This window comes from Podarcis raffonei, chromosome 7 (assembly GCF_027172205.1).
Source record: "Podarcis raffonei isolate rPodRaf1 chromosome 7, rPodRaf1.pri, whole genome shotgun sequence".
NCBI classification, from domain to species: Eukaryota; Metazoa; Chordata; class Lepidosauria; order Squamata; family Lacertidae; genus Podarcis; species Podarcis raffonei.
In genome coordinates, this window is record NC_070608.1 from 72,664,800 (window position 1) to 72,690,842 (window position 26,043).

The window sequence follows — 26,043 nt, forward strand, 5'->3', positions numbered from 1 at the left end:
CCCGGTTATACACCGGCTCCCTCGGCCAGTAAAGCGAGATGAGCGCCGCAACCCCAGAGTCATCCGCGACTGGACCTAATGGTCAGGGGTCCCTGTACCCTTTACCTAACCTAGAAGCAAAATACCAAGTCCTCGACCTCCATTGATTCTGGAATAGAGTGTATCTATGTAGCCACAGGTTGTTACTGTATCACTCTGAGTCCTTTCAAGTTGGGAGTGGACAAAGTAAAGCAAGTGATTTTGCAGCAGAATTCCCTTGCTGCTACGATCAACATGCAAGCCTGACCTGAAAGCTTTTACAGGACTCGGGTAGTGCCACATGGCCCTGTTATAGGCTTTCCATTTCATTTTCTGTATTTATTTTATAATCAGGCTTTCTGCTGTGCCATATGCGCTACATGCCTTACCAAACATCCCGCTTGTCAGTAATATTTGCGGCTAGGCTGAAACAGAATCAGATTTTTACATATGGAGCCCCTTTGGGAAGAATGGAGTTTACAAAGCCCAGATGTCATCAAACAGCAATCCCGGGGCACATTTAGTTCCCCTGGTGTGATCATGGCTGCCGTCTCAGATATGATTTGATTCTATTTCTTGTGGTCCCAGGCTGCCCAGTGGGAAACTCAGGAAGCTCCGATAGTTCTCTCCATTTTGTTCTCTTAACATTGCTCTCTTGCAAGCGAGTGAGAGAATGAATGAATATACTTATGCAAAGTGAGCCCAGCTCTCTCGCTGGTGATTTCTCTCTTTGACAGCCTCAGCGCCGTATTGTAATGTTCTACGACGCACTGATTCTGCAGACTTTCAGAAACAGAAAAACCAGGAAAGATGTGAGTAATTTCAGGGGCAACTGACATGTCAGAGATTTTGAGATTTTGAGTCATGTGGTTCATTAACTGTCTTGGCCAGTTATCAAATTATCAAAACAAAAGGTTCCAAAATTAAGCACTGGGAGGGGGGGGCTATTACTTAAGCCATTATCTTTCCAAAGTTATAACAAGACTTAATTAATGGAGGCTAGAGTACGGGGTTGCTGGTGTAGTTCCCAAAAATTTAACAAGCAGAAAACCTCATCCGCTCCCCCAATTAGTAATAGCCAAACAAAAAGAGTTATAGCTAAGTAAGGCTATGTGTTGAATGGGAGTGTAATGTGAGAAGCACACAAACCAAGCCTTATGAGGAAGAGTTGGAAGAGTTTGGTATGTTTAGCCTGGAAAAGAGGGACTGAGGGGTGATGTGATAGCCATCTTAAAATGTCTGAAGGGCTGTCACATGGAAGATGGAGCAAGTGTGCTTTCTGCTGCTTCAAAGGGTTGTTTTCTGGTTGTTTAGTCGTTTAGTCGTATCTGACTCTTCGTGACCCCATGGACCAGAACACGCCAGGCACTCCTATCTTCCACTGCCTCCCACAGTTTGGTCAAACTCATGCTGGTGGCTTAGAGAACACTGTCCAACCATCTCGTCCTCTGTCGTCCCCTTCTCCTTGTGCCCTCAATCTTTCCCAACATCAGGGTCTTTTCCAGGGAGTCTTCTCTTCTCATGAGGTGGCCAAATTATTGGAGCCTCAGAAAGTAGGCCTAGACTAATGGATTTCAATTACAAGATAGGAGATTCCAGCTAAACATTAGGAAGAACTTTCTGACAGTAAGAGTTGTTTGACAGTGGAGCAGACTCCCTCAGAAGGCTGTGGACTCTCCTTCCTTGGAGGTTTTTGAAACAGAGGTTGGATGGCCATCTTCCAGGGTATCTTTAGCTGTGATTCCTGCACTACAGATCCCTTCCAACTCTGCAGTTATGTGATTCCGTGAGAAACAGTGTGGTGTGAAATATTGCTGGAGTTGGGCTTTAAATGGGGGAACTGATGTCAAAGTCCAGCATTTGCACAATATCTCACCATGCTTGATTTTTTTTTAAAATAGGAAGAAAGGATCAGAATAGGGCTGACAGAAATTGTAATAGCAAAGTGCAATAGCTGGACTCTGCATGAAGAACAAGAGCTAGGAACAATTTGTAAAAGCTGGCAATTATTTAAATGGAGAATTGTGTCACTTGCTAAAATTGGGTATTGGAGAAAATTGTCCTGAAAATATAATGCCAATGTTTGGGAAGGCAAAAATATCTGAGGGTGAAATGTACATCCATATGAGTGAGTATGAATGGGTAAAACTGTGAAAAAGCCAAGTTTGTTCTTTTGAATAGGGAATGATATGCAATCAAGTTAATTATGCATGCAGTATGTAACATGTGTAGAAACCATTCTGGAACTGCAAAAATCATACCATTGTGAAAATCAATTATCCTTTTGGTGGATAGCGGTTCTGAACATTGCCAATATTCATGAGATCAGAATCGTTGAATAAAATAGTGGGAAGGTTTGGTACTTCCCTAAGGTGCAGGGTATTTGTCAAACACGGATGGGGGAGAATTTCAATTCAGTTTGCATTTAAAAGCAAACTTTCCAAATTGGCATTTTCCAAAACAGCAAACCAAAACACTGCTATCACTCAAAATTTACTCTTATCTGTCTATTGCAGTACACTTCTCCAGCCAAACCATTTACAAAAATAAAAAATGCATATATTATGGTAAGCGTACAGATGTTGGTGAAAATAGCATACAAAAAAGCAATATATTAGGGGAAATCTCTTTGCAAAAATGTGTATTCTAAGCAAAATTGTGCATTCAAACATGTATAGTTGGGGAAATTCACACAAAAATGTTGGTGGCTGTTCATGAGGACTTAAAAAATTGCTAAGTGGTGTAGAAATGTGGAGAACTGAACTGAAAATTGGAAGAAGAAAAAAGAGAAACAGAGAGAAACCAGAATTGGTGTATTTGGCCATTCCTATCCCTGAGAAGTGCAATTTATTAATGTTATTATTTATTTATCAGGAGTATTTATAAACTGCTAAAGATAGTGCCACAATAATGCACAGCAATGAAAACAATTAAAAACAGATGAACTTTTCTAAAACACACACACACACACAATCAAACAGTGCCCACAAGTCAAGTCACTCTTCTAGGAAAGCCTGTAAAAATAAAATGGCTTTTTAAATCATTTAACGAGATGTAGGTATCTGGTCCATGGGGTCACAAAGAGTCGGACACGACTAATCGACTAAATAACAACAAATGTATCGATGAGGAGGAGGACATATTTTTGTACCCCTCCCAACTGACTGGGTTGTCCCAGCCAGTCTGGGCAGCTTCCAACAGAATATACCTAAACACAACATAACTTCATCCACTAAAACCTTTCCGATCCAGGACGGCCTTCAGGTCTAATGGGGGGGCATTCCACCCATCCACTCAGTAGGGTGGGTGCCTCTACTGAGAAGACCCTCTGCTTGGTTTCCTGTAACCTCACTTCTCACAGGGAGGGAACCGCCAGAAGGGCCTCGGAGCTGGACCTGAGGCTGAGTGATGGGGGTGGAAATGCTCCTTCAGGTATACAGGACCAAAGCCATTTAGAACTTGAAAGGTCAGCAACAACACTTTGAATTGTGCTCAGAAATGTACTGGGAACCAACATAGATATTTTATGAGAATTGGGCCTTTCTAATTTCAATCAGATACGTGTTCTACAGGGCAGGTGCCATTGCACTGGAGGATCAAGTTTTAACTACGATGGACTGAACCTCCAGCACACGTAGCACCTAAAGAGACTGTAAATGACCATGGTGCTTAGCAAATATCTTCTTCTTCTTCTTTGGCGATCACTCGTAGCCCAGTAAGATTGTCTACCATGAACACGGTCTTAACAGTGAGTCCGTAAGTGACTGTGGAGGCCAATTCTGGATCCACACGTCCTTCCACAGTGGGGTCATAGGTTTCCAGGTGGGAGTTAATCACAGTGAGGGTTTGCCAAGTGTGTCTTCCTCTTAGCACATTTCTCCCTTTCGTCCTGAGTATGAGCATCTTCAAAGTCCATGACACCTTTGGTAAAGCTGTTCTCCAACTGGAGCGCTCATAGGCCAGTGTTTCCCAATTGTCAGTGTTATCCTACATTTTTTATTTGCCTTGTGAGAGTCTTTAAACCTCTTTTGTTTACCACCAGAATTACGCTTTCCATTTTTGCGTTCAGAATACAGTAGTTGCTTGGGAAGACGATAATCAGGCATCTGAACAACATGACTAGTCCAACGACTAGGCAAATAGATGGGGAGTAAGATGCTCGCTGAAATATCCTGATCCCAAGTTGCTCAGGGCTTTAGACAGTAACACTGCGTGTTGCACTGCAAGCTGTTGTGACTGATGTGATGTTGAAAGTAGGTTTGCAAGGGGAGACGCACAATTTGCAGGAATGACCAAGCCTACAGTCCTCTGTCAGTCCTCTGTCCGTAGCCAAACAATCTGGATTTAAGGAGTTTTCTCAGCAGTGGACAGGGGCCAACCCTTATTACAAACCATGCCACCATCTTCTAGACTAGCTCCTGAACCTAATGTACGGGCAGCCTAACATAGAGCACGTTGCAATAATCCAATTGCCAGGTTACCAATTCATGGGTCATGGTTGCTAAGCAATCTTTGTCCAAGAACAGCTGTAGAATCTTGCCAGAATTCTGTCACAGTTACTGACTTGGAGATGCCATGCATGCTTTGATAGAACTCTTTTCAACGAACAATCAGAATCTTCCAATTATTCTAGACACCTGCGGAATATTGTTACACACTAACATATGGTGACCCGATTTTGTTGGCTTCTTTTTCCTTTTCTTTTTCAATTGATGCTGTTGTTCCCCATAATTAAATATATTTTGTGCAACTTTGTTTCCTTTGCTACTCTAGTTTTGAATAGCTGAGTTTTGCGATTTTTTCCAATAAGTCACTGTGTTTTAGAAGGAGGTGGGGGAAAATCAGCTTTTCTTTGAAATCTAATTGTATTAATCATCTCCTTTTGAAAGCAAATTTGCATTGATCTGTTGATAATTATTAGGACACGATCCAGCGGACTCTAAGAACTTCTATGTGCTTTAGAATTTAATGGGAGTGGATTACTGAGCTCTCCCTGAAGTTAGGAGGAAGAAGTGCCTGAATCATGTCCCTACTTAGCAACTTTGAATTAAATGTGATTTGAAAGGGCTGAGCTACACTCTTAAATTCAAAGTCACCCGTTATACTGAAGACAAGACATTCTTCTCGTAATAGTGGCACCACTAATGTATTTATATAGGATAATCTCCTGTGTATTTCAGACTGCATCTCTTCCATGCATTTGGAACTGTTCCACTTTCCTTTTGACTACACAATATATGTAGGCATTGTACAGGGTTGTACAGTCATGCCCTCGAGCTATATTTCCCGTTGCCCATAATGGTAAAAGGCACTCCTCAAAAACTTGTAGTTTAAAGTGACAATTTAAACCGCAAGTCTAGCCAAGCAAGCTACCTTTAAACATAATAGGAGTGGATCTTTCGGCAGTCAAATTATACTTAACCCTCCAGGGCATGGGGGAAAGTAGGTAGGCTTTTTGAGCAGCTGATGCTGAATCTCGGTCAAGTGATCTTTATTCTCCCCTCTCCCCTAGAACCGTAATTCCCAAATGCTGGTGTCATAGGGTGGGTTCGGGTGGAGGTGATGTTGACTACACAAGCAGGTTTCAAGTTGCCATGCTGCATTCCGCTTTCAAGTTGTCATGCTGCATTAAAGAACTACCAGGTTATCTTTAAATGGCCAGTGCAAGTGAATAATGCAGCTACCTTAGGCTTGTTAATAACTTTGTAGCATTCATGCTGCTTGACTGCTAGTGGTTCGCAGCGCTCTCGTAAAGCCACTTACATATAGAGATGGATAGAAGTTAAGTGGTGACATAGAGCTGGACTGTCTCCTTTCGAAAACAACAACAAAGCATGTTCAAACAGCCAAAGGAAAACACGGGCCCTCCACTGGTGATTTAGATTTACAAACTAAGCAGCACTATGCACAAAGCATTCAAACTGCAGGTTAAAAATGCTAGGAATATTCACAGAGATCATAAGAAGACTGGGAAAGACGGGAAGACCTGCTCCTCTACCAACATATGCACGAACGCAGAACTCACTCCTCTTCCTTCCCTTTACCACACCCCAGTTTTTCTTGGGGATCAGTGCTACCCAAGGCCCGCTTTCAGTATCCCGGCTCCTCTAATTTCTACTGCACTCATCCTGAGGTGACAAAGTCTGCCTTTGTGAAAGAAGCATTGTAGCTACCGCTTTGAAATTTGGCGGGCTTCATCTCCTCAGAAGGGTCGACAGTGTCAGTGAATTGCATCCAGTTTGGATAATAATGAAGTTATAGGCTATCCGACCCCTTTTTATGAAAGAAAGAATCAAACTTTAAAGGTGCCTTGCATGAAAACCCCTGTGTGCTTCTGCCTACAATTTGGCAGGCTTAATCTATTCTGAAGTGACTACGGGCCCTGTAAATTCATGCGAGTGGCGCTGTGGTCTAAATAAAATAAAACCCCAAGGTGGTTGTCACCAATGGAAGCGAAGGCTCAGAAAAAGCTCAATATGGAGGCCAAATGGCCGAAATATTGGGAAATTTTGGAACAAGAAGGAGATAAACTGAAATTGCAGAGTTTTGAGAATTTAAAAGATAAAGTTCGAAGACTGGCTTCATTATTATCAAATAAGAGAGGCCTACAATTTGGACAAAAAAAATTGGCTTCCAGGTGGAAAAATCAAAATTGGAAACAGAATTGTTAGATCCCAAAACTAAGATACTTTCAAGAATGTATAACTTGCTGTTGAAATGGAATACGCACGATGAAACGGTTAAATCTGCTATGATTAAAGGGGCACAAGATATTGGTCATAACATTATGTTTGAGGACTGGGAACAGTTGTGGACCACCGGTATGAAATTTACGGCATGTAATGCCTTAAGAGAGAATATTATGAAAATGATATACAGGTGGTACATGACACCAGTCAAGCTTGCAAAAATATATCATTTGCCTGATAACAAATGCTGGAAATGTAAAGAAAATGAAGGTACATTCTTTTACCTTTGGTGGGCATGCGCAAAGATTAAGGCTTTCTGGGAGATGATCTATAATGAAATGAAAAAGGTATTTAAATATACCTTCCTGAAGAAACTAGAGGCCTTTCTCCTGGGCATAGTCGGCCAATTGGTGCCAAAGAAAGATAAAACTTTCTTTATGTATGCAACAACAGCAGCAAGAATACTCATTGCAAAGTATTGGAAGACACAAGATTTACCCACTCTGGAAGAGTGGCAGATGAAGGTGATGGACTATATGGAATTAGCAGAAATGACTGGCAGAATCCGTGACCTGGGAGAAGAGTTGGTGGAAGAAGACTGGAAGAAATTTAAAGACTATCTTCAGAAACACTGTAAAATTAATGAATGTTAAAAATGATGTTGGATTGGAAATAAATGGCATTAGCAACAAAGTTATGAGAATATGCAAAAATGAATTGATAAAGGATGAAAATATAGAGGTACAATATGTTAAGATATAGAGTTAAGATAAATGAAAGAGGGTAAGGATTTGCTGACTTGATTATTTTAATTTGGTAATACAATTTGGCTTGCCGATCAGAAAGTCAGTTGCTCAAATCCCTATGATGGGGTGAGCTCCCATTTCTCTGTCCCAGGTCCTGCCAACCTAGGAGTTCGAAAGCACAGCAGTGCAAGTAGATAAATAGATACCACTGTGGTGGGAAGGTAAATGGCATTTCTGTACGCTCTGGTTTCTGTCACGGTGTTCCATTGTGCCAGAAGTGGTTTAGTCATGCTGGCCACATGACCCGGAAAGCTGTCTGTGGACAAACAGCAGTTACCTCGGCCTGAAAGTGAGATGAGTGCCACAACCCCATAGTTGCCTTTGAGTGGACTTAACCATCCAAGGGTCCTTTACCTTTTTTTTAACCTATAAATTCACCCACTTTGGCCGGAAGGGGGAAAGTTAGAGCTTTTTTCAAATTCTCCAGTATAGTGAATTTTCATAGTTCAAAGTGGAGAGAGAACAGAGCAACTCAGACACAAATAGGTTGTTGTTTCTTTTCAAAATAATGAAAATAACAATGCGCAGATCTAGATACATATTATCCCACATCACTGAAATTAACATTCTGTAAGAATTCTTTTATTTGCAATGAACCTACGCAGCCTTCAACACACACTTTTGTTGGTTTGATTTCTAGATTGTGGCTTTCCCTTTTGTTAAAAAATGACTCATGTGCCCAGTGTTTCTCTGGAGAATGCAATCTTTCATTGTAAAGCTTCTTAAAGGATAATTTCTTAATGGAGTACATGCAGATATAAGCACTCCTAATCTCCCTTTCTCCCTCTCTCCCTTTTAAGCATACTCTGGAGACTAGTGACACACTGATGTAAGGCACATAACTAGTAAGCTACCTGATATTACATACTTGGTTTAGCAAATTGCTGCCAAGCGATGCTCCATATCCCTCCCCCTCCCCCCACTGTGATTTTCGTCTCCTTTTCTGGATTTCAGCATCATTTTTTCTAAGTTCAAAATGGTTCAGATGTGGCATGGTTTCTGGCAACATTCCCCCCCCCCCATAGTTCTAACCTGGAAGTTTTACATTGCAATATAAAAATAAGATTATCGTCCCTATGGATCGATGCCTATTTTACTTCTGGAAAATTACATGCAGTCAAATATTTGCAAGATGCTCAACACACACAAACTTCCCAGCTGAGCAATTTTCCTACCCCTTTTCCAAAATGCTTTTGTTTTTTTGAAATTCATCTGTTGTTGTCGCTAAGGCAGTCCTTCCACAGTTGGATTTTGCCATAGAAAATGCTCACGCAGAAGTGTGCACACACTGAGGAAATTCCACTTGTTTAAAGCTTTCCTTTGTTTTTGTTTTTTTTAGTAAATCTTTTTTTGTTTAAAATAAAGACACAAAAGATTATTTACAACAGAAGCGAATAAGAAAAAAGAAAGAAAAAGAATCAGGATAAAGAAAAAGAAAAACTGTATACAAAAAGATAACAATCAAATAAATAATTTGGGTATAAAACTTCCAATCGTCTTATTATACTATTTATATCGTTGTGGTTTTCTCACACAGCTTTGCATTATATCATATTTTTTCATATACTCCAGCAAAATATTTGTTACATTTTTTTTACTTACAGGTATCATTCAAGTTCTGCTAGTATGGTATTATTTGTACAGTATAGTCTTAGCTTTTCTTTGTTATTAAGATTTCGTGAAGAGGAAAACCCCAAGCTCACTTTAGAGTGCCTTTTGGACTTTAGGTGAAATTGTAGTGGGATTTGTAAGCCTATGCCAATGTAATGGCTAATATTATAAACATAACAAGGAGACAGTATACGTGACCCCAAAGGATGCATTTAGCATTCCTCTTTGGCTAAGACCTGAACCAGCTTCAATTAGATTGTGTTAGTCCTTGGATTTAAAAGCCTGTTGATGCTTATGCATCAGGTTTTAGCTGCATGCAACACCCTTTCCCAAATCTGACATTCACTGGCTTTGGGATGCTGATTATCGGGACTCTAGAAATCACATTGCAGGGTGGGTAGGTATCATATTGTTCCTCCCAATATGATGCTCAGTATGACTTGTAATTTTTCTGCACATCTCACAGCTCTAATTTTCTAACCTCCCTGAGCATGACTCTTTGCCTTCCAGTTGAGTATGATTGGGTGGCAGCATACAAGGGAGCAGGCACACATCCCATTGAGATTTGGATCTGGAGATGATTGAGGCAGACTGACTGTAAGCCCAGCAATATTTGAATATGGGCATATACATGCAAGAAAATGATTCTCCTGGGCCCTGGGATTGCTTAGGTTGTTTCTAGGGATGGGCAAATCTGTCCATTTTTCAGATTCTCATTTTCCCAGTTATAAATTCAATCCTCCGACTCAGTTTGAGATTTCTTTTCTTTTAAAAATCCTCATGAAAATTCACCAGCACTTCAGTATGAAGTTCTATGCAATTTCTCCGATGTACACATATTTGCAAAGCAATGTTTTAACTTATTTCCACTAATATAGGCATTTTTATGCAAATGTCATCCCGGCAAATGTGTATGTACTTCTGTACACAATACCTGGCTCGAGAACTGCGTCACAAAATTCAGAGAGATACGAATTTCCAAGGATGGGTGTGTTTCAGTTAGCACATTTTTTCAGAAACTACAAATTAGTTAGATTCACCTTTTAATCTGAACGGAATCAAATTTCTTCCCCTTCCCTAGTTCCTAATGAATACTCAGTTGCATACACAATTTAACTCTAATGCATCTTGTCAAAAGTTTATGATGGGGGAATAAAGGGAGGCTGAACTCATTTAGACTCCTTGAGGCTCCTCTGCACTTCAAAAAATACTTGCTTAAAGATTATGAAGGGGAATACAAGTACTGACAAGCTATGTAGTCTCTCGAAGCCCTTGCAAATAATAAATATGGAAGAGGGGAGGAGAAGGACCCAGACTGCATGCCAGTTCTAGCTTGGGAATCCCATTAAGGGCTTAGGTACGTGTGTAAGAGAAATAATGCTCAAAGATGCAGAGCCAGTGTGGTGTAGTGGTTAAGAGCAGTGGACACGTAATCTGGTGAACCGGGTTAGATTCCCTGCTCTTCCACATGCAGCTGCTGGGTGACCTTGGGCTAGTCACACTTCTTTGAAGTCTCTCAGCCTCACTCACCTCACAGAGTGTTTGTTGTGGGGGAGGAAGGGAAAGGAGAATGTTAGCCGCTTTGAGACTCCTTCGGGTAGTGATAAAGCGGGATATCAAATCCAAACTCTTCTTCTTTTTCTTCAGAGGAACAAAGGAGGGGAAGAGTAATATAGAGGTTGTCAACATGGTGTCCTTCAATTGTTTGAGACTGCAGTTTCTGCCAGCCTCAGCCAGTATGGCCAATGGCCAGCGATAATGGGAGTTGTAGTCAACATCTGGAGAGAATTACAGTGGGTACCTCTGAGTTAATGGGATGCAAATAAGGGGGGATGTGTGTGCATCCTTTTGGTTACAGGTCCCTAACTTGAGTGGGTGCAAGTGCATTTTCAGTGGTACCTTGGGTTACAGACGCTTTAGGTTACAGACACTTCAGGTTACAGACTCCACTAACCCAGATATAGTATCTCAGGTTAAGAACTTTGCTTCAGGATGAGAACAGAAATTGTGTGGCGGCAGCGAGAGGCCCCATTAGCTAAAGTTAAGAACAGTTTCAGATTAAGAACAGACCTCCAGAACGAATTAAGTTCTTAACCCAAGGTGTACTGTACTGTGTTGTCATGCCAAGGTGATGCTTGGTTTTGTCTATGTGGTGCTTTGGGGCCCTCGATAGCCAATCAATAGATGAGTCACATGGTTGACACATGGTAGAAAGTAAGACGAATGCAGATTCCAGAGGTTCCAGTCTCCATGGAGAACCACTCGCATGGTCTATGCTAATAGAGTATAGCCAGTGTAAACTACTTTCTTGTCATTGGATGAGGATCCTGAGAGGTTTCCATGCAAAATGGAAGCCTTTTGAACGCATTTGCTGAGATAATACTCAAAGTTACAGGGAAGAATGCTGTCCTGGCAACACTTTTCTGGTGACACTGCAGGGATATGCAAAATACTCTTGAAAAAAATTCACTAGTCTTACTGACTTTTTGTATCAAAATATGTACCATTGAGCACAAATGCCATTTTTGATTCATTCACATCCATGCTGCAATGATCAGAGGAGTGCAAAATCAGACCCATAGCTAAATTCTGATCTCCACATTATTCCAAGAAGTGCAGATCAGGTACTTTCATACAGCTCAAATTTCCTCAAGCATCCCTGGGAATAATAAAGGAAAGGGTTTTGAAAGTAAAAATAAAGAGGAAGTTGCATTTCACTGGAAGATAATTATTCAGCTTTATAAAGGTGTCTCCTCCCCTGCACTTTTCATCTGGAAGATGATTATTTTCATCGTGAGACTTGTTCGGTTGGCACCTGTCTGTCTATACAAGAGAGCTTACTCGTACTGCCACCATCTAATTAGCAGTAATGGTATTCTCCATGGTTTATGCTTGGGCTGTAGCACAACTTTGAGACGCTTGCATACAGACATCAGTGAGCACATTATTAAATTACACAGTCTCCTAAGCATGCACTGTTTCTCCATGCCCCAGTTCTTCATGCCTTGGTGAACCGGTTCTGCTCTCTGAAGCTGCAAGGCTTCAACCTGAGCAGACGCTGCAAACTCTTGATGAGCTAAGGGCTGGTTTTTAGATGCTTGCCAAGTTTTTATACTGCTTCCATTTCTCTGATAAACTCAGTAGCTGACTGACAGGGTGAGAGTGCTGAAAAGCAAATGCCCAGAGACTCCACATTTTATCTCCCCTGGAGGGAGAAAGTGTCTTTCTATAGGCAGTCAGTGTCATTCAATGGAAATCACACTTCAGGGCAGGAAATTACCTGGAGGACACAGGAAATGTTAACCTGGTTCATTCAGTTTTAATCTAGATTGTTGAAAGCATGCTAGCATATTGTGCCCTCCCTATCCTAGGACATCCACCATTTAAAAAATAAAAATAAAAATGCTCAATAAACAGAATAAATATCAGGTGCAACTATTTCAGACACTTTTTGTTTTTAAAGGGTCAAATTTATAATCATCCAAGTTACTTCCTATAATAAACATAAACGACCTGCATCCAGGAAGAGGGCCTTCTTGGTGGTGGCACCAGCCCTGTGGAATGCCCTCCCATCAGATGTCAAGGAAATAAACTATCTGACTTTTAGAAGTCAACTGAAGGCAGCCCTGTTTAGGGAAGTTTTTAATGTTTGATGTTTTATTCTGTTTTAAATCTGTTGGGAGCTGCCCAGAGTGGCTGGGGAAACCCAGCCAGGTGGGTGGGGTTTAAATAAATTATTATTATTATTATTTATTATTATTATTATTATTATTATTATTATTATTATTATTATTATTATTATATCCTTTTATACTGGTTCAACTTTTTTCCACACCTTTCCCCATAGTCATTTGTATTACAGATTTATATATTAATTTTCCTATGTACATAGGAATTACACAACTAATTATCTATCATAATTGATTTACATCAGACAACACTTCAATATACTTAACAATTAACCTGCATTGCCTTAGTGGATATCAGAAGCCAAACTGGATGGTGGAGGTCTATATACAAAATTGCAGATTCAGTTTATTTATGCCTTTGGCCCAACAAATAATTGCTGCAGTTGGTATACCAGAGGTTTGCTTGTTACAATATACTTTCATAGATAACTTCAAATGTTTTGGCAAGCCTGTGTCATTTTTACAGCCCCGTGACTTCAGGGTTTTCTTTGCAACTATAAAGTTAAGGAGGAAAATAAATGGAGACTCTCAGAATGCAGGAAGAAGGTGTGCAAGACTTACAGATGGGTTGAGGATTGTTCTGAGAAACCAATGGACCTTGCTCCGCCCCCCCTTTTGCTGGTGCTTGGTTTATAATCATAACTACTGTGGTACCTCGGTTCTTGAATGTCTTCGTTGATGAACATTTTGGAACCCAAATGCCGACAACCTGGAAGAAAATGCTTCCATTTTTTAATGTGCCTCGGAAGTTGAATGGCTTCCACTGCATGTTTTAAAATTTTCTCAACTGAATTTGCAGACAGCCCTTTGCTCTTCGGTTTTCGGACATTTCAGAACTCGAACGGTCTTCCAGAATAGATTACATTCGAGAACCGAGGTACCACTGTCTTCTGTTCCTACACAGAAGATGAGAAACTGTGCATCCTAACTATAGCTTTCATGTTGTTGTTGTTGTTAGCAAACATTGATTAAAGGGTGCGTGCATTACGAAGCTGAAATCAAGCCCTTCAGAGGGTTTTGCCTGTACTGGAAAGTAACAGTGCAACTTTTAGTAGCTATAGATGTAGACTGGTTTATGTTCTGAGGTGCATAAGGATGCAAATAATGTCATAAATGCTTGTATGCTGTGCTTGTCTTTTTTAAAAAATAAGCATATTATAGGTCACAGATGGAAAATTTATGGCTGTGTGAGCAGCATGCTGGTTCATATGTGGTTAACTGTGCAGCTGCTTTGTTCCAGACTTGACATATGGGAATGAGGCAAAGATGAGGCAGCCATGTACCGTAACTTCCCATTGCAGTACATATCCCTTTATGACCCGGACCTCAGCTGGTGGGCTGATGGAAATATATGGAGTACTGTATAGGTGCACAACAAAGAGAGAAAGTGGGAATGCACATGAGGTTAACAGAAACATTTTGCATACACAAACACCAGTTTTGAAATAAATGTGGGATTTTATCCTCAGATGGAGAATCTGAGGAATTTATTTTCATTTGATGCAATTAGCAGAATTTCTCTGTATGGGTTTTTCATATGTTCTTAGGTCACTGGAAAAAAATAATAATTTTGAAGACTGCCCCTCAGATGAAAATTTGAAGAATTTTGAAGGAAGCCAAAAGAGTTTCAATAAGATGAATGAAATACCTTGGGTCAGTGGGGTTGGGGTTAAATATTCCCGGGTATATGGTGTATATGGGTTCAAGAGAGAACAGAAACAGGAAACTCTGAAAAATGAATATTTTGGGCTAGGCCTTACAGAGCTGCACACTACCCAGTCTTGCTGTAGATTAAAATTATTAACTTGTCAAATTAATTCTATACTATGCATACACTTTAATGAGTACACAATGAAAATATCCAGAAGTTATTTTTGTACTGTAAAAAATAATGCTTAGTGCGTTAAAGGTTGCTTTCCTAAACTGTACTTACAATGTAATACAGCACAGAGTGAGTCTTGTTGACTTTATGGCAACTCTTTTATGTTTTAAGAGTTTTCTAAGGGAAAGATTCCCTTGTGTTCATTATACGAACACGGCTGCTCTCGATTACCAGGGCTTTTTAAATGCACAGAAACACACCATTGCTTTCAGCTAGGTGATCATGAAAGTTCCTGCACTTAAGGCAACAAACAGAATTCAAGCAGGAGTCTCAAAAGGGGTAGATATGGCAGGCCAGGGGTGGAAGAGAGACGTGAAACTACTATAGGAATCCATTAAGCAGCCTTGCCTGCCATCTCCATGTGCATTAGCTAGTTTTGTAACTTCGACAAATTCCATCCAAGCTTTCATTCCACTGACCTAATTTAACAAGAAGGAAATTCAATAACAACTGCTAACATCCAAGAATTATTTCCCCAGAGAAATTTAACAACACTTCGACATCAAATGGGAAAGTGCGGAAAGTAGAATATATATGCCTATGAAGCTAGGAGCGAAGAAACAGACCTGTGTAAAGTGTATCCCTCTCACACAGGTAGTCCAAAAAGTGCTCCATTTGATTAATCTGTTGCTGCTGTTCTTTTTTTAAAAAGCTATAGATGTAGTGGGCAGTCCTTATTGCCACATACTGAACTTTGAGCAATAAAGCCAAGTGTTTTCTGCTATATAAATATTAAAATGTGCATCTATCTGTACACCACCTGTCAGGGAAATGTTTTCCTGAGGCAGAATCTTTGCACCACATGAGAACATCTTCCAAAGATCTCCATGAGCAGCAGGAGATTGTGTGTTTGTTGATGATGCACATGAGGATCTTCAATGCTGCTGTCATCTTGAACAGAGCTGATTATCGCTTGGCAGGACCAGGAGTGAGGGTACCTAGAATCGGCTCCCCCTCACTTCACAATGAGTGATGGACGTTGTCAGAAATGACAGCAGAGACCATCTCTCTGGTAGAATGTGCTTGCGGTTCTCAGATTGCTGGATGTCATTTTCCCAGACAAATGATTCACACATGGGAGTCCTGTTTCCATGAACAAATTGTCCTTGATGTATAGGGGCATATATGTCTGACTATGTATGCTCTCTGGCATGATAGTTTGACTAAAAATCCCTATATTGTTTCATTTATGCTGCAGATTGAATATTGCAGTTTGAAGCAACTGGAAGCATAAGAACTGACTCCTTTGGAAATGAAATATTGCCCAGGCCCATGGAAATATTCTTTAAACTTTCGGATAGAACTTTCTTTAAAACAGAATTAAAACATCAAAAATACCTATACAATGTCATGTGCTGTCCAGCACAGGCTCGGCATCTTACAAATATGAAATAATCCAAAAGAATTTATAAGCAAAGGCCCCTCTCTTTCTCTCCAGCCTGCTTTTCAGCCTCCGGGTTGTTTGCTCTCCCTTCAGGAGAGCAACCATTTCCTTGCAATGTTCTCCCTGTAGCAGTCAGAGAGACAACTGTATCTGCATGTTCACTCTGTTGAGTTTGGAAGACAAAGACTCAGGACAACTCCTTTTAAAATGAAGATTGCGGCTCAATACCTCTCATATGATCCCAGGTTGTGGATCGAGGGCCCGACCCCTGCTATGTGAAATAAACACACAAGGACACGTGATATAAGGTTAATGGGCAAGAAAAGGCCACAACTTTATTGATTACAGCAGTGAAAAGGTATTGGCTTAGGCATTGGATGACTATAGGAGGTGGGCTTATTCAACAGTAGGTGGAGCCTGTTGATGCTAATCCAACTATAGGCTCACCCCTGATGTCACCGAGGCTCGTGCCATGGCCTCCCGCCAAGCAGGCATCGGACGGAATACACGACCGCCAGATTCCTTTAACGGAATAACCCACGGTAGATAGCATAGGCGATGGCCACACCTAGCCCTTGACACACATGAATCCAATGCCTAACCTACCCACCAATACCACAAAAGTTATGACGATTGCTACGAGGTAGGCGAAAAAACCAAAAAGCCTAATGCCAAATGGAAAAATTCCTACCAGGCCCCCCAGACAACCGGGGCGACCAACCTAAGGTCCATAGCAAGGCCAAAAAACCTAGACCCTGAGCTAAATGGGAGTGGAGGGTGGGTGACTCGCTGCGGGACGACGACGACGGAGGAGGAGGCGGAGCTGGAGCCGCAGCATTAAGCTGCTAAACACGCCCCCCGGAGACACCTGGTTGGCTGCCTCCGGTGGGCGTGGGCGCCAGCCAGGTGAGGAGGGGCGGGGGCTAAGGCCCCCGGCCAGGGGCGGAGCTCGGGCTCCCACCCACAACCACTCCCCTCTCTTCCAGGGAGGAGAGTCTTTACAACCCTCACATGTTAGCTACCAGAGAACAGTTAGTTAATCATTAACCCATTAAGGAGCTCAGAGTCCTTTAGAAAATAACGTTGGAAAAACTCCATTGTTAGCAACCCTTCAGAAATCCACATTTACCCATTTTCCATTTTAAACCTTCATTAATTTGTATACATTTTTCATTTCTGTGTGAATTAAACCATTATACTTAACAATTTACATCTGTTTTGGGCAACATAAATGTTTCATCACGCTTTATAATTTAGTGATGTTGTACCATAATGGTTATCTGAAACCAAAGAGCCTTTGTTTTCCCCAATGTAAATTTCTCAATAATATCCCTACAGAAAAAGCAAGGGCATGGTTGGCAAACCCATTTTTTCTCGCAAGATTACTAGGAAGACCACAATGAGTTATTTCTGTCCAAAGCTTATCCATCAACAGCATTAGTACCACACCTGCAATAAGATTCACACCATGGCTGTGAGCTACAGGGATTTTATGGATAATGTTCTGTAATGAAGGATGCATGACCATTGGTGATAACCTTTAGAGAGAACAAAATTAGTTGCAGGACAATGTAATAAATTTAATCACTGATATAGGGACGAGGAACCTGTAGTCTTCCAAATGTTGTTGGACTCCAGTTCCCATCATCCCCAGTCAGCATGGCGAAGAAGAAGAAGAGGAGGAGCAGGAGGAGGAGGAGGAGTTTGGATTTGATATCCTGCTTTATCGCTACCCAGGGGCATCTTACCCATAGAGGCTAGTGGCGTGGGGCGCCAGGGTGCCAAGTTCTGGAGGGTGCCAGGGAAGAGTGGATACAATCTGCTGGGCATCTCTTTGGCTCTGTCCCACATGGGCTGTTAGGACTGCAGCCCAATATATTAGTCAGGCATGGTAAGGAGTGGGTGGCACTGTGGTCTAAACCACTGAGCCTCTTGGGCTTGCTGATAAGAAGATCAGTGGTTCAAATCTGTGCGATGGGGTGAGCTCCCATTGCTCTGTCTCAACTCCTGCCAGCCTATCAGTTCAAAAGCACACCAGTGCAATAAATAGGTATCGCTGTGGCAGGAAGGTAAATGGCATTTCTGTGTCCTCTGGTTTCGGTCAGTGTTCCATTGTGTCAGAAGCGGTTTAGTCATGCTGGCCATATGACCCGGAAAGCTGTCTGTGGACAAACACTGTCTCCCTCAGCCTAAAGCAAAATGTGTGCCTCAACCCCATAGTCGCCTTTGACTGGACTTAACCATCCAGGGATCCTTTACCTTTTTTATAGCCTGCATTAGAGCTGTATATGTGTGTCTGTGTGCGCGCACGCATTTTTATGGGCACATAGCTCCCCCCCCCATATATCAAGTAATTTTGACTTCAGGGGAAATGTAACAACTTGTAACTGGCATAGTATTTTGGATTCCAATCTGTGTCATTCAAGCTGTTATACTCATTAGATATGGTCTACAGGCATCTTCTCTGAGAGAAGACAGCTCAGTTGATTCCCTAAAAATTGCACGTTATACAAGGCGACAAATCGTTTACAATTCGACGTTAAGCTGAATGACTCATTGCTGCAAGTTCTGGCCTATGCAAAAATGCACATTGTTTTCAGTAGTTTTGGTGTGAATATCCCTGTCACTTTCAGATGATGCATGAAGCTCAACTTCTGTATTTAATCAACAGATGAGTTGGGTAAGAAGTAAAAGGGTACGGTTAACATGAATTCAGTCCAGTATGTATCACAGCAGCACAACCATGCTTAGCATTTATCCCATGCATTAGAATAGGGGTGGGAAAGCTGTGGCAATCCAGAGGCTGTTGACTCCAAATCCCATTAGCCCCAGCCAGTATGGCCAGTTGTCAGGGCTCAACAGAGTTGTAGTTCAAAGGTTCTCCATTGCTTTTTTAGAATATTTGAAACACTTTTCTCTTAATTGCCCCAGCAATTCTTACAACCATTCAGTTCAATGAGGGTGCCTTGTTCAAAGCCACCTATGCAGATGCAAGACCTGAAGCTTCCTAATTTGTAGTTCATTCTTTAAGTCACATGCAGATAAAAAAATGGCAGTAATTTGTAAATGCCTGTGTGTGTGTGTGTGTGTGTGTGTGTGTGTGTGAAAGAGAGTGACTGAATACTCTGAGAGCTACTCTGGTTTATTTTAATAACCACAGCTGAAGCTACACCAACCAGAATTTAATGCTAGTTTGAAAGCACGTCAAAATGCAAATAGATAAATAGGGACCACTCCGGCGGGAAGGTAAACAGCGTTTCCATGCGCTGCTCTGGTTCGCCAGAAGCAGCTTAGTCATGCTGGCCACATGACCCGGAAGCTGTCTGCAGACAAACGCCGGCTCCCTTGGCCTATAGAGCGAGATGAGCGCGCAACCCCAGAATCGGTCACAACTGGACCTAATGGTCAGGGGTCCCTTTACCTTTACCCAAGACTGGGAGCTGCTACCCCTACTTTTTAGATCATGGTATCCCACTTTTCTGTCAAGGACCTTGAGGTGGCATACATGGCAAATGTAAAGATAAAGGGACCCCTGACCATTAGGTCCAGTCACAGATGACTCTGGGGTTGCGGTGCTCATCTCACTTTACCGGCCGAGGGAGCCGGCGTACAGTTTCCGGGTCATGTGGCCAGCATGACTAAGCCGCTTCTGGCAAACCAGAGCAGCACACAGAAATGCTGTTTACCTTCCCGCTGGAGCAGTACCTATTTAACTGCTTGTACTTTTTGCTTTCGAACTGCTAGGTTGGCAGGAGCAGGGACTGAGCAACGGAAGCTTACCCTGTCGTGGGGATTCGAATCGCCAACCTTCTGATCGGCAAGCCCTAGTCTCTGTGGTTTAACCCACAGCACCACCCATGTCCCTGACATACATGATACTCCTCCCCATTTATTCCCACAATAAATGAGGCTGAGGTCACCCAGTGAGCTTGGTGGCTGAGTGCATTTTTGAACTCTGGTTTCACAGGTTGTAGTCTAAAACTGGATCCAGGAAGAAGAGTTCCTGGAACTCCAGGAAGGGTGAAGTTGTCTCAGGTTGATGTGCACCTTTCTTATTTCTTTCAGGTGGATTTCCAGCTTACTATTGCATGTCCTCTGATTTGTCTAAAACACTGCTTCTCAATCTTTTAAACCCATGCCTCCTTTTGCTAACATAACCCCCACTCTTCAAACCTGGCTCCCCAGATTACTTCATCTGAATTTTCAAATGGATGGAAAAATTGTGACTTTAATTTTATTCAGCGGTACCTTGGTTCTCAAATGCCTTGGTACTCAAACAGCTTGGAACCCAAACACTGCAGACCCAGAAGTAAGTGTTTCGGTTTGCGAACTGTTTTCAGAAGCCAAACGTGCTCTGCTTTTGAGCGCAAAACTTCCATTTTGAGTCTGTTTTTGCTATTTATTTTGCCTTTTTGTTTTAGCAGCTTTTTTTTTTTACCGTGGAACCCAGTTCAGCTACTGATTGATTGATTGATTGATTGATTGTGTAACTGTGGTTTATTGCTTTCATTTTATGGATCAATGGTCCCGTTAGATAGTAAAATTCATGTTAAATAACTGTTTTAGGGGTAGTTTTTAAAAGTCTGGAATCGATTAATCCATTTTGCATTACTTTCTGTGGGAAAGCGCACCTTGGTTTTGGAATGCTTTGGTTTTGGAACGGACCTCCGGAACAGATTAAGTTTGAGAACCAAGGTACCACTGTACTTATACTTTCTGGGAGGAACACTCACCCCTGCAAGATTTTCGTATGCCCTCTCTCTGGGCTTAGCTTCCCCCTTGGTTCACAAACACTGCTCTAAAAATATGATGATCAAAGCAGGCAAAGTGGTTGTCATGGTTTGGTTATAGTACTAAACTCATTGCAAAACATTCTATTGAAAATTCAAGTGTGAGTTTGTCAGGAAAACACAAAACCATTTTAAAAAAACCAGCAGTAATTTCTAACTAATACTCTGTGTAGATATAAAGTGATATAGGTCAGGGCTTTGCACTTAGAATTACAGAGTCTACTGATTGCTAATTCATTTCTAGGGAACAAAACGATTTGCAAAGCATATACATTGTTAATCGGTCAAGGCAAGCCTCATTATTTTTTTCTTTTATTTTTTTGAAGTATTGTAATAATGGGCATAGCTCCCTCATCTGATTCAGAAGGGGGTGTTAAAGTGGATTCCTTTGGAGAGTATTTGCTTGATGCTCTAAATTTAATCCAGCTCAGATAACTCTATATTAAATTGTGGCCCTGTGTACTCCCAGGTATGTCATTGAGAGTGGGATGAGATGCAGAAGCTTCCGTGACTCCTCCTTTGCGTGGCAAGGTCCCAAACCCACCCGGGAAGTGGAATAAAAACACATGAAGCAGTATTTTAGGTTAATGGGTGAAAAAAAGCCACAGCTTTATTGGTTACAGAATGTGAGTGGTATTGGCTTAGGCATTGGAAACCACACAACTATATCTGACTCCTGCCCATCTGCAGGAGTCTTGGAAGGGTTAACCACCAGTAGGGGGAGCCCTGCTGATGCACATCAACTAGGAACTCCCCCAGGGTCACTGCTAGGGGTCGTGCCACGACCCCCCCCCCGCCTGGGGCTTCAGACAGAGACCATGCCCCCCAGATTCCTTTAGCGGAATACCCTTGAATTAGGAGGGGTAGGTGATGGACACTACCTCCCCTCCCCTTCGACCAAATACTCCAATACCTAACTGCCAAACCTTACAAAGTTGTGACAATTTGCTATGAGGTAGGTGAAAAACCAAATGGCTGGTGCCAATTTGCCAAGTGGAAAAAATTCCTACCAGGCCCCTTGGACAACCAAGGTGACCAACCAAGGTCCTTAGCAAGGTCAAGAAATAAAGAGCTTAACCTAAGGGACTATATGGAAATGGCTGAGATGACTGGCAGAATCCGAGACCAGGGAGAAGAGTTGGTGGAAGAAGATTGGAGGAAATTTAAAATTTATTTGCAGAAGCAGTGTAAAATGTATGAATGCTGATGACATTGAAATGAAATGAAGGGGTTTTAGTGACGAGAGTAAAAGTTTGAAATTATAAATTTGGGAGGTAGGATACTTAAGGACAAAGTGGTAGGATATGAATTTGCTGAACCAACTGTCAAAAAGGGATACAAAAAAGGGAGACGTGAGGAAGTCAGGAAAATAAGTTAATCAAGGTTGAATAATTAGAAAAGAGTGATTTGTGTTTTTTCTTATTTTACTTTTGTGTGTTGACTGGTGTTTTTTTTTCTTCTTTTCTTTTTTTCTTTTTTAGGTTAAATGTTTGTATTTTATGTATTTTATGTATTGTGAAATCTTGTTTTTGTGCTTTTATTGTCCTTTGTTTGGTGATGTCTTTCCTTATTGTTAAACTTAATAAAATATTATTATTAAAAAAAAAACTAAGGGAGGGACGACGGGAGAACTGACCGAGCAGGGAGAAAACAGGGGTGAGTCCTCAGCCACGGACAGTTTAAAAAGCCCGTGCCACACCCCCGGACCATCCGGGTTGGACGGCCTAAGGATGATGTGGCCAAGGACCAACCAATGGCGCAGGGGCTATCCCACCCCATGTGCGTGGGGAGGGCTTCCTCCCAGCCTTCAACATCATCTCCCCAGGAAGGAGAAATGGCTTTACCATCAGAAGGGAGAGTCATAGAGTTGTACAGTTGGAAGGGACCCTGAGGATCATCTAGTCCAACCTCCTTATAAGGCAAGAATATGCAGCTGTTCCATATGGGGTTCAAACCTTCAACATTGGGGAAAACAAAAGACGAGCTTGTCAAAGCCTCTATGACACATTGAGCTTGTCAAAGCCTCTATGACACATAGATATAGGACGTAATATAGATTTTAATCTCTGGGGGAAAACTTTGGAAGAGTGATCTGAAGTTTACAGAATGTTATTCCTCGAAGGAGAACTACCCGAAAATGATGTACCAATGGTATTTAACTCCGAGTAGACTTACTTAGATGTATAAGACTGAATTAGATAAGTGCTGGAGATGCAATGTGGCTGAGGGTACATTCTTTCATATGTGGTAGACCTGTAAAAGGGTAAAAGAGTATTGGGAAATAATTCATAATAAATTTCAAAAATGTTTAAAAGTATACTTTTCTAAAAAACAAAACAAAAAACAACAACCCAGAGTCCTTTTTGTTGGGGAGAATTCAGACGGAAATTCCCAGGCGTCAAAAAAGGTTATTTATGTATGCCACTATTGCGGCCCATGTTTTGTTAGCCGCAAAATGGAAAACAAGCAAGGTCCCAACCAAAGAAGAATGGTGACTTAAACTGATGGAATATGAGCAGCTTGCAGACCTAACATATAGAGTAAGAGAACAAGAAGAACATACATTTAAAGATTGGAAAATGTTTATTGAATATATGAGGGGAAACTATGTACACTTGAAAATGTTGGCAGCATTAAGATAAATTCAATAGTGTCAATAAGTTTTGATGGATGTAATAATGGAGATATTAATCAATAATAAAAGGAGAAGGGAAGTCATTGATATTTTAATTTTGGTTAAATGAATATTCTAAAATGTAAAACAGAAAATTCATATATATGAACCTGCAACCTTGGCATTATCAGCACCACACTCTACCCAGCTGGGCTACGCAAGTTCAAATATAACCAAAGTTACGGAAGGGTGCAGAGGGATGTGGGGAGAAGTGTTGAGCTTCAGCTTTTAGGGAGGGCTCCTGGGTGGGCATGGAGCGAATCTGTTCAATTTAGGTTCATCCATTAATGTCATATCATAATCCCGTAGAACCTATCTATAGTACAACAAGAAGTTCAACAATAGGCAGCTGCCAAAGGTTTGATTGACCACTAAGTCTGACTTTAACAAAGATAGTTGCATTTTAGGGATTCTAATACCATTGTGAGCTAGTGTTGCCAAAGAAGTTAACGGACAGGAGAGCACAGATTGGAGTTCCAATTTGACAATTTCCTAACAAATATTTTAGGAACAAGTAAAGACATGTCTTTGGGATGCAGCGCTTGACCCTGTATATCCAATATGGCAAAAAACAAAGGCCACCTTCCATTTCATCACTCCTTCCATTTACATTGGCTTTGTATCCTGCGTTGGATTTTGCTGGAACTTTGCATCCCAGAAACTCTCTCTCTTAGAAAGTTTGCTTCTTGTCATGTTGTATTTCTTCCGATGCATATGATGTCCTCTTTTGCCATTTAAAGCACCCTGGGGAACTAGTATTCCACCATTTCTGTGGTTTCGAAAACGGCCTTTGCATTAGCCTTTAAGTGCCTCTTGGTAACAAGATTAATAAAACACTGGGTTACTTGTAAGTCAAATCAGGTGGAAAACATTTCAAGTAAAGACTGCAGTATTTAATATGTAAGTGCCAATGGTGCAGATCCCCTAGTCTACATGATGAATGTTCTCAACGACCTTAAATACAAAAGTTAAAGGTAAGGGTATTTGGTGAGGGGCAGAGGAAAACACGTTTATCTGCACAATTCATTTTTCTCGAGCATTTCATGCTGAATATATTTTACAAAGCTCTGATTAGGTGACAGTTTCTAGATAACCTTTATACTTGCCACATCAGCTGTTTGTTTTATGCTTGGGGGAGCTAACCAATTTGCTGTAAGATTTTACAGCTATTCTGCCAGGAACAATGTGAAATCTAATGCAAACAAAAGGAACATTTTTAGCTTGCAATTATATATCTGTAACTGTATTGCACTCTCTCTCTCTCTTTCTCTCTTTCTCTCTTGCTGTTTCCTTTTCAGATTTTGGATATGCCCAGACGAGAGATGAGCTGGTATAAACAGCTTGGCTTCACTTTCCACTGAAGAATATCTAGAGCTCAGTTGAAGGCAAAGTGTCCAACTTGCAGCCAAAGGCACTTGAGAAGACAGTCAGCAGAGGAGAACGATGATAATACAACAAGGCTTGCTGGTGGTACTACTGTGGGTGTGCCTGCTCCACCCCTGCTTAACAGCAATGGTATTCAGCAGGACTACGGACCAGCAGCCCAAAAGTTTTGCTGCACGTGGAATAGGGAATGAAGGAAAAGCTCTGCACCGCCAGAAGCGAGGCTGGATGTGGAACCAGTTCTTCTTGCTGGAGGAATATACCGGCTCAGATAACCAATATGTAGGCAAGGTAGGCCATATGTATATCTTCTCCTATTCTTCTTATGCATTGCAGCAATTTAATGGTAGGAAATTATCTTTGAGGACTTCATTCTCAAATAGAATGAAGAGAGACCTTTTGTTTGTTCTGTTGAAAAAATAAAATCAAAAGCTTTGGAAATGGGAGTATTGGATTGAAACACCCATGTTCTAATGTGGATAAATAATCATGTGTTTTTTGAGTTTTTGAATTTTTTATTTATTTTTGTATACAAAAAGCAGCATTTTTGAGTATGACTTAACTTTTATACTTTGTACACCTTCCTCTGGAACACAAACTATCCTTCATCTTCCAACATTGATGAAAAAGGTGACCCTTGCTAACAAACCTGTTCAGAATTTTTGTTTTAACATGAAGTGAAAAAATGGATTAGTAATTTCATGAGTGAAAGAGTTTTATGTTCAGTTGAAGCATAAATTTTAAAAAAGGACAAAGCCTTATTCTCAAGTACTTTCGCCTGGTTTGAAAGAAAATTACAGCTCTAGTGTAGTACTATAGATTTCCAAGTATTTTTTACAGGACCCTATCCTAAGTATCATTTATGTATCACAAAATATGGCTGCAGTAGGTGGCCATTTCAGTGATTTAATACCTGTAGCCAAACTGCATGTGACCTAGATTTATTAAATCTTCTTCAAATGTGAAAAGTTTGCGTAGCAGCTGACACTATCCCTACCACTCCATTATGACAACATGCCATACACTAGGAAAGCCCTGATGGGGGTTCCTTGGAAAATTAGTTACCCAGACTTTCATAAATGGTGTCTATCGATTACCCTGCAATGAACAGGCCACA

The 26,043-nt window shown here is 41.2% G+C and overlaps 1 protein-coding gene across 8 annotated transcripts in view; it reads left to right on the forward strand.

Moving 5' to 3' along the window:
* Positions 1-26,043, forward strand: part of CDH10 (cadherin 10) — a 132,471-nt gene that overhangs the window by 26,855 nt on the left and 79,573 nt on the right. For 7 of the 8 annotated variants that reach the window (XM_053397105.1, XM_053397102.1, XM_053397103.1 and 4 more), the window contains exon 2: positions 24,842-25,217. In XM_053397105.1, coding sequence (XP_053253080.1) covers positions 24,987-25,217 — 231 coding nt within the window. In that variant the 5' untranslated portion in view covers positions 24,842-24,986. Of the gene's footprint in view, positions 1-15,185; positions 15,290-24,841; positions 25,218-26,043 lie in introns of those variants that run through there. The other variant, XM_053397104.1, reaches the window with a different exon arrangement.